The sequence below is a fragment of the Phyllostomus discolor genome, chromosome 14 (genome assembly GCF_004126475.2).
Source record: "Phyllostomus discolor isolate MPI-MPIP mPhyDis1 chromosome 14, mPhyDis1.pri.v3, whole genome shotgun sequence".
Taxonomy (NCBI): Eukaryota; Metazoa; Chordata; class Mammalia; order Chiroptera; family Phyllostomidae; genus Phyllostomus; species Phyllostomus discolor.
The window spans coordinates 21689302-21697926 of record NC_040916.2 but is presented as its reverse complement, the minus strand read 5'-3'; the positions used below and the strand labels follow the sequence as shown (position 1 = coordinate 21697926).

General features: G+C 43.6%; 1 protein-coding gene and 1 pseudogene across 1 annotated transcript; both read right to left on the bottom strand.

Moving 5' to 3' along the window:
* Window positions 1-1428: 1428 nt before the first annotated feature.
* On the bottom strand, window positions 1429-2601 carry LOC114512178 (annotated as a pseudogene).
* Window positions 2602-6115: 3514 nt separating this feature from the next.
* LOC114511971 (ATP synthase membrane subunit DAPIT, mitochondrial) lies at window positions 6116-6434 on the bottom strand. The gene has a single exon (XM_028530829.2). The coding sequence runs from the start codon at window positions 6401-6403 to the stop codon at window positions 6227-6229; it is 177 nt and encodes a 58-aa protein (XP_028386630.1). The 5' UTR covers window positions 6404-6434; the 3' UTR covers window positions 6116-6226.
* Between the last annotated feature and the right edge of the window lie 2191 nt (window positions 6435-8625).

Sequence of the window (8625 nt, the reverse complement as noted above, 5' to 3'; positions counted from 1 at the left end):
TAATGGGTGGGGCTTCAGATCAGGACTCTGCGTGGCATGAATTCTCTCGCCATGGTGCATGTGACTGTGTTGGATTATCTCTGCGGGAGAGATCTGTTCTCTCTTCTGCTCTTGGGACCGTCTGCCATGCGTCGCCTGCTGGCATCACTCTCCTCTGTAGCGGACAGGTAGGGAGAGTGTGGGTGGTGGTCCCAGGGCTACTTCTTTATTGTTCACAGTGGAAAACCAAGGAAGCGCCCCACTCTCAACCCCGTCCTCGGCACAACACACAGGAAAGTCCGGGGGGAAGGGATGGGTCCAAACGGTGGCATGGGTGTGCCCACGCTTGTGGTGGTGAAAATCGAGACCTTGACGAGTAACTCCACCAGGAGCACATGGAACCAGGAGAAGAGGGCTCTGTGGATACACCTGTGCTAAGTGCCTTTTAAAGTCATATGCTAAACATATTTTGCCTTTTGGGTAAGAGGAATTAGAGCTTGTTTTGAGATAATGCAATAAATGAAACCAGAACTAGTAACAATAGCAACTAATATTAACTGAGTGCTTACCATGTGGCAGGCATTATTCAAAATGTACCGACTCGTTTAATGCTTACAACAGACTTACAAATAGGTATTACTATTATTACTATCTCCATTTTATAAATGAGGACATGGAGGAAAGAGAAAGATCAAGTTGCTTGCCATGAGGTCACGCGTCAAAAACCGTGGCAGAGCTGGGACCCGAGCCTTGACAGTCACCCTAGAATCGGGACCCTCGGGCTATGCCGACAGAGAATAGAAGGGACAAAACCCACCCAACATGTTTGGATACATATTTTCCAAGTATACGCAGTAGAACTTTTAGAACAAAACCAAAAGATCAATTTGGTGTCGAACCACCCTACAATGTTGAAGACACAGAAATATTTGTTGAAGGTCGGAGTACATTTTTAAAGAATTCCATCGGTGTTCCAAATCAGTGGTCCCCAGCCTTTTTGGGACCAGGGACTTGTTTCATGGAAGACAGTTTTTATGCAGATGGGGGAAGAGGGGAGGAAGGGGAGAGGAATGATTTTGGGGTGATTCAAGTGCATTACATTTATCATGCACTTTATTTCTATTATTGTTACATTGTAACATATAATAATTACATAACCCGCCGCAATGCAGAATCAGAGGGAGCCCTGAGCTTGTTTTCCTGCAACTAGATGGTCCCACCTGGGGGTGACGGGAGACAGGGACACCCGGAGTGTGTCGCTTATGCCCAGTCTGCTCCTAATCTCGCTTTGGTTGTCGTCACTGCAGAGAACCTGCTTCCCAAAGGCAGGGTGTCAGAAATGGAAGCAGGCTTTTCAGTGCTTTTGTGGCAATCTCAGGATATTCTGCTGCGACTTTACTTATTTATTTATTTGTTTGTTTGTTTGTTTTTGCCTGCAACAATTCTTTATTTTTTTCCTTTAAGGCTACTGAAAATCTGCACATAGACAAGGCAATTAATTCTCCTAATAAAAATACCCCCATCCACGTAGCCAAGGTCTCCATCAGATCCCACGGTGAGCAAGTGGTACATCACGTCCTATTTCACAGGTGCATTTTCTTGTGAGTCTGTGGGGTGGTGATCTATTCTTTCTGGAGATATTAGCTTCTCACAAACGGCCTCCTTGATCAGTAAATACTGCGCTACTTCACTGGGCTTGGTAAAGGAAGAAGGCAGAGCATGCGTTAGTTAAATGAGCAACTTTGCTCTCTCATGATATTTATTCTCGTCAAATGTAGGTCTTGTCAGCCTCTGGTAAAGTCTCATGGCATGCATTCTGATAAGCACTCCATCAATTCTCAAAAAAACAAAAAATGCAATAGCAAGGAAAAGCAGAAAGGCATTACTCTAGGTTTCACATTTAGACTTAAAACTCCATGATCAAGAAGCTCATCCTCGCCCTGGCTGGTGTGGCTCAGTGGATTGAGTGCAGACCTGCAAACCAAGGAGTCACTGGTTCGATTCCCAGTCAGGGCACATGCCTGGGTTGCAGACCAGGTCCTCAGTTGGGGGCATGTGAGGAGAAACCACACATGGATGTTTCTCTGCCTCTCTTTCTCCTTCCCTTCCCCTCCCTCTAAGAAATAAATAAATAAAATCTTAAAAAAAAAAACAAGCTCATCCTCAAACAGGAGAACTTCTTCAAAAAACTTAATCTGCTCTCTGGCTTTCAGTTTCTCTGTATTTATATGACGTGTTGTAGGCATGGCCTTTCACTTGAGTGATTCTCCAAGTAATGTTCCCTTATAACCTGTTGTACAGGTCCAATCATATGGTTTAACAACTTCCTTGGTGCTCACCCTCTGTCCTGTTTTCCTGCCACTCTTCCACACAGGCTGCTTGGAGCATTCCTTGGTAGCTGTTTACACACCTCAAAGCATCTGGAGCATTGAGCTCCATCCCAAAGCCAGAACAGTGCTGGATCCTTAAAACGTCTCCAAATATCATTTCGGGGAGGGATGGCATATGCACTTCATCAGCTAACTTCTCTGTCAACTTCATGATGTGGGTTTTGATGGCCGTCAGCTTCCAGGGCCTGAAGGAGAAGTCCCTATGGCTGCTCTGGAAGCCAAGGACCATCATATCATGGCCAAGGCGGGCGCACACGGGGGCCCAGCTGGATGGGCTGGAGCAGCCTCAGCAGCGGACCTGGGCTGCTCACCACCTGCTGTGTGGCCTGGTTTCTAATAGATCATGGACCATCCCTGGTCCATGGCCAGGAGGTTGGGGATCCCTGTCCTAAATCATCCAAGGAATATATTGGATAACAATATATTTCGATCTCTTAGGAGAATGTTCATGAAAAAGCATGTCATGCACATCCTTGGTTATTAACTGAGAGCTCACTTGTATTACAAACAGCTTTACCCACCGAAGGATTGAAGACAATCTCTTCGTACAGCTGAGAGCAAGCCTCAAGCCGACCTTTAATTGAGTCAGAAGCTCTGGTTCAAAAGGAGATGACAGAGCATTTCTTGAGATCCAGTGACATCTCTGAAGACCTTTCTTCCCTGGGGCTTGTGGGATAGCTCCCACCTTCCTTTCTTCTTCAGAGGGGCCGCCACCCCACCTAGGATTCACCTCCCAAGACTGGGACCTCAGGAAAAAAGCCCAGGGGCCCTTTTTTTGTAAGGAATCACTGTCAATTGCTATGGGGGAAACAAATCTGCGGCCACAAGAAACTGGCAAAGATGGGGAAGTAGCAGTATTTGCTAACTTTCAACAGGTTCTATAAATTATTCCTCGTATTTTACCCAAATGAGTCAACAGACTGGGGTTAAACTAATTTTATTATAGTTCTCTCTGAAACTTGCCTTTTGCATGATTATTATTTATGGGGACTTACGTGCCGGGCCCCGTTTGAAGTGTTTTACATATGTCAGTATCTCAGGACACCCTTGTGAGGTGGGTGCAGTTAGAAACTTAGGCACGCGACGGTTGACTGCTGGCTCAAGGTGACTTCATAAATAACATATCAGGCTTCATACTGAGGCCGCCCAGCTGTAACGTCCCCTCTTTTGACCACTGCCCAGTATGGCTCCTTTGGCATAGCCAAAATCGGGACCGATGGTCTGAGAAGCAGATGTGTGTGCTGGTCTTGGGGGCTTAGCTGGGAATGTGGCTTAGGAGTTCCGCTCTGGCCAGCCCTCCTTGGCAGAGGATGTGGAAGGGTCTCCATTGTTTCTCAGCGTTTTTTTTTTAATCCACTGGACTTTCTCAATTACTTAAAAGATAAGGAGTGTCTTCAAGACAATCCACACTGGCCAAACTCATAGGACACTAGTACAGAGCCATAATGTTACGTGATCTATTCCGTGCTAGTGTCTGGAAACTCTTCCCCTCCACCCGGGACTCTCTCTTCCTGGTATCAGGGATCCTGGAAAACCAGAAAGTTCATCGGTGAGAATAGAATCATAGCAAGAAAAGTCAAACAGTTGCCGGTACTATTTCCTTTAGGCTCCGGAAGTGGCTGGGGAAACATTCCTCTCCTATCACGCTGGCGGTTCTTCTCCCCAGATGTGACGTCTTTCTCCACCGGGCAGGGGCTGGATGGGCATGTCTAGTATTGTCTTGACAGCTTTTCCAGACGCTGGAAAATAAAAATCGTGCCCACGTTCATGCAACAGAGGTGGAATATACATAAGGCAGAGGTGGCGTTCTCATTCGGCTCTGATTCCAAAGCCAGTGCGCCTTACCGGCCCCCACCACCCTGGTTTAAAAGAGACACAACAGCAGAGCACACTTAGGATCAGCCAAGCAGACAAACACTCAGTGTGCTCTTTGTAAGTGCTTCACCCTGCGACTTGCAAAATGCGTATCCAGACCAGCCCTTGCCCTCAGGGAGGTTAAAGCCTCGTCGTGCAGGTAAGAGCAACAAACACGAAAGTCCATGGTGCAAACTCTAAACCATGGCCCAGACACCAAAAAGGTCAGAAAAGAGAAAGATGACTGGGAGCCGCACAGTCAGGGAAGGCTTTGAAGTGGATCAGAAACTTTAAGAGCGGGTTACATCTCAATTGGTCGAGGGGCAGGACAGTGCATCTCGGTGGTTTAAAGACTGTGGAAGAGAGATCACTCCAAGGAGAACGACGGGACTTGAACAGAGCTCCTGCAGGACAGGTGGAGTGGGGCCTGATAACAACAGGCCTTCGGAGCAGGAAGAGAGTTGGGATGTGGTGCGTTCGGTATGCAGTGTGAGGATGTTCGGGGAGAACAGCCAGGGAGCCATGGGCTGGAGAAATCCAGACCTGAGACGCTGAGGGACGCAGCGAGCGGGGGTGAGGCAGAGGGGAATAGGCAGGAGGAACTGATACTTGTGAGGAACTATTATTAGGCCTTCGTTTTTAGAGGCAGTGAAAGAAGGATGGGTTCAAAATAATGCTCAGGTTTTTTCTTCGTCTACTGATGTTTCCCCAGTTTTCCCCCTCTCCCCCTCCCTCCCTTCTCTTCCTTTGAACTGTCTTCCCCCAACCACATGTAAAACTATGAGGAGTGAGACAAGATCAAATATTTCTGATAAGCTCTTTTGTCCAGTTTGTAATTGTTTATCTCAATGGGAAAAGTATGTCAAGAATGAAGGATCTTCATCATTGCTGTTAGGCTATCTTCTTTGAAACATGTGCTTTTTTTCCCTTTTCTTTTCTTTCTTTGTTGCTTTTTTTTTCTTTCTCATATTAGCTATCCAAAAGCAAAAAGCTGTATTTCCTTAGTCTACAACACAATTATTGTCTACTTCCTTCTTTTGTCAGTTACATGTTCACCAGGAAAATCTCTGGGGTTCCATCATAGTCCTCCAAATAGTGTTTGACTCTTCTGCAAACACTAATAAAAATAACTTAAAGTGGCTACTCAACCTTTCATTCAAAAAGATCCCAACATTTTTTACATTGGGTACCAATGTTACATTATGTAGACACAGTGCATTTCCTTACAGCCTTTATGATCTGTGGATCATAAAGTGCACAGCAAACATTAATTAATTCTTACAACAACCTCGTGAACTATAATTTTTATGTGTGTATAGTGGATGAATCACCGACTGGACCAGCAAAACACAGCCTTTGTGGGAAAGACTGCGCTTGGCACAACTTCATGTGTAAACAACCCAGTCGAATAGTTTAGAGCAGGAAAAGCAACACCATTTTGTGTTTAACGAAAACCACCAATGGCGTTTCCTGACGAGAATAATTATCCAAATAATGACTTATCTAGGTTTCCACCAGCAACACGTGGACTTGCGCAATAAACACCGCCAGAAAAAAAAGAGGGAAGTGTTTAAATCTATTAATAGCGACACACTCAATCTTATTGTCTCTCCCAAAACAAGTGCGTAGGTAACAAAACAGTCCTAGTCATTAACTGAGTTTTGATTTAGTGTCAATGCAGAGAGTGTGCCACAGGCTGACTCGCTGACACTTTGCTTCCTACCTGGATTTACCTGGAGAGTCTCTCCTTCAAGTGCTTAGCAGGTCGAGGATGATATAGCTGGCCAGAGATTAAATCTTCATTATTGTCAGGCGGTGTGCTCTTTATAATAAAAACAAAAATAGAATTTACGATGGAAAATATTTACAAGAAAATGGGCTTTTTTTTTTTCTTTTTTTTTCCGGGTTCATAATTTATTGTACAAATTGAGTATCACATGATGAGTTGACATTAGCTTCTCCAGATAGGGGAAATTACAGATGAGGTACAGTTTAGAATCCTTTTATGTTGCTTTCACAGCTGGATTTTTCTTAGGCTTTAACTTGAAGTATAAAACCAGCAAAGCAATGCCTCCATATGTAGCCAGTACACAATTCATTCGTCCTGTGAGAGTGTAAGAGTTGAAATATTTTTTGATACCAGTGAATTGGAATTGGGCATCAGTTTCTGGACCTGCCATGATTTCAATCTTGCAGAAAGCACTGACTCTTTTTCTAACTTGACCCAGTGGACAAGAGAGGATCTGTACCAACCCATGCTTTCTTTGCTCAGGAAAACCGAGTTAACACCTTTTCCTTTCTTGGGAGCCCATCTTTATTCTAGCTTGTTAGTATAGAACATCTCAAGTATGCACAAAGTAGACAGGATGATATCATAAACACCCCACGTACCCCCCACTCAACTAACAGTTGTCCCCGTGGCTCCTCCTAAACGCTATTATCACCATGAAGCAAATGCTTTGCAGAAAGCCCCCAGCCCTCGGTTTGGTAACAGCACAGCTATCTCAGAGGGTCTCGTGGAATCCTGAAAACCAAACTTTAGTTCATTTTAATTGACTTTCTAAAATAAATATACATGCATGGCATTAGGTGAACTTATGGGAAGATGAGAAAAATATGTCACAGAATTAAACAACGGAATCTCTGAGCCCTAAATAGTCATGTTACCTGCCATTTATGAAGTTAAGTACCAGGCACTTTACTAGGGATTCACCCTGTCTACCGACCTCTGATTTTTATTAACAGTGTGATATGCTAAGTGTTAATATCCCTGTTTTAAAGGTGTAGAAACTGAGGCTTAGAGAGGTTAAGTAGCTCATGGTCATAAAGCTAGTAGACAACGGGGTTTGTGACAGGCAGGCATTACCTGATTCGGTAGCCCACACTCTGCTTTACACACTGTTGTTGAAGGACCTGCTGAAGTTCAGTTCAAGAGGCATAGGGTCCTAATGTTAGAAAAGGAAGGACCGTGGTAAACATTCCAGTTTGGGGACGGTAGGGGTTTGGTTAGAAACCCATAAGAATTGTTAATGTTTTAGCACCAAAGCTAAGGGAAGAGAATTAATCGTCTACTTTGAATTTACTCCGGTGAAAAGAGCCTACCTAGATTTCTTAACATGACCAAATAAATATCATTTGCTCACCAATACAATAATTTTAAATTTTTATTTTTATTTATTTATTTATTTATTAAAGACTTTATTTATTTTTAGAGAGAGGGGAAGGGAAGGAGAAAGAAAGGGAGAGAAACATCAATATGGGGTTGTTTCTCGAGCACCCCCTCCCAGGGATCTGGCCTGCAACCCAGGCATATGCCATGACTAGGAATAGAACCAGTGGCCTTTGGTTCACAGTCCTGAGCTCAATCCACTGAGCTACATCAGCCAGGGCTAATTTTAAATAAAAAAAAAACCTTCTGTGTATTTATTTATATATTTAAATTAAATTTATTGGGGTGGCACTGATGAATAAAATTATATAGGGTTCAAGGCTACAAGTCTATGATGCATCATCTGTGTATTGCATTGTGTGCTCACCACCCAAAGTCAAATCATCTTCTGTCACCGTATATTTGGCCCCCTTTATGTTCTCCGACCCCCAAACCCCCTTCTCTCTGGTCACCACTGTACTCTTGTCTGTGTCTATGAGTTTTTCTTTGTTTTTCTTATCGTTAATTTGTTGCTTTCAGTTTTATATCCCACATATGAGTAAATCATATAGTTTTTAACTCTTTCTGACTTATTTCACTTAGCATGACGTTCTCAAGATTCATCCATATTGTAGCAAATGCAATAAGTTTAATAGCTATAATTGCATAGCAAAGCATGCTTTAACCTTGTCCACTATCATAAAGCTAGGTTACATCAGAAGTCGTGCAAAATAAATCACCATTAATGTATTTCCTAAATCTATTAAAAGCTCATGCCATTCCAGTGCAGTGCATTAAACTAGAATTTTATCGGCTCAGCCACCCTTACCTTTTCTAACATACTGATTGTCATGGTGCCAAAAAAGCAAGCTGAGTTTTTGTTTGGCATATTTTTTCTTTTTTTTTAAAGATTGTATTTATTTCTCTTTAGTGAGAGGGGAAAGGAAGGAGAAAGAGGCAGTGAAATGTTGGCATGAGAGAGAAACACTGATTGGCTGCCTGGGGCACACACCCCCACCAGGGGACGAACCTGCAGCCCAGGCATGTGCCCCGACTGGAATCAAACCGGTGGGTGGCCTTTCACCCTGAGGAAGACAACCAAGCAACAGAGCCACACCAGCCGAGGCTGGCATATTTTTCATAATGAAGGATCCTCAATCACTTTCTGTTCAGCTTCTATTGCTAAATACTTTTTAAAAAATTGAATGTATTGGAATGACATTGGTTAGTAAAATTATAAAGGTTTCAGGTGCT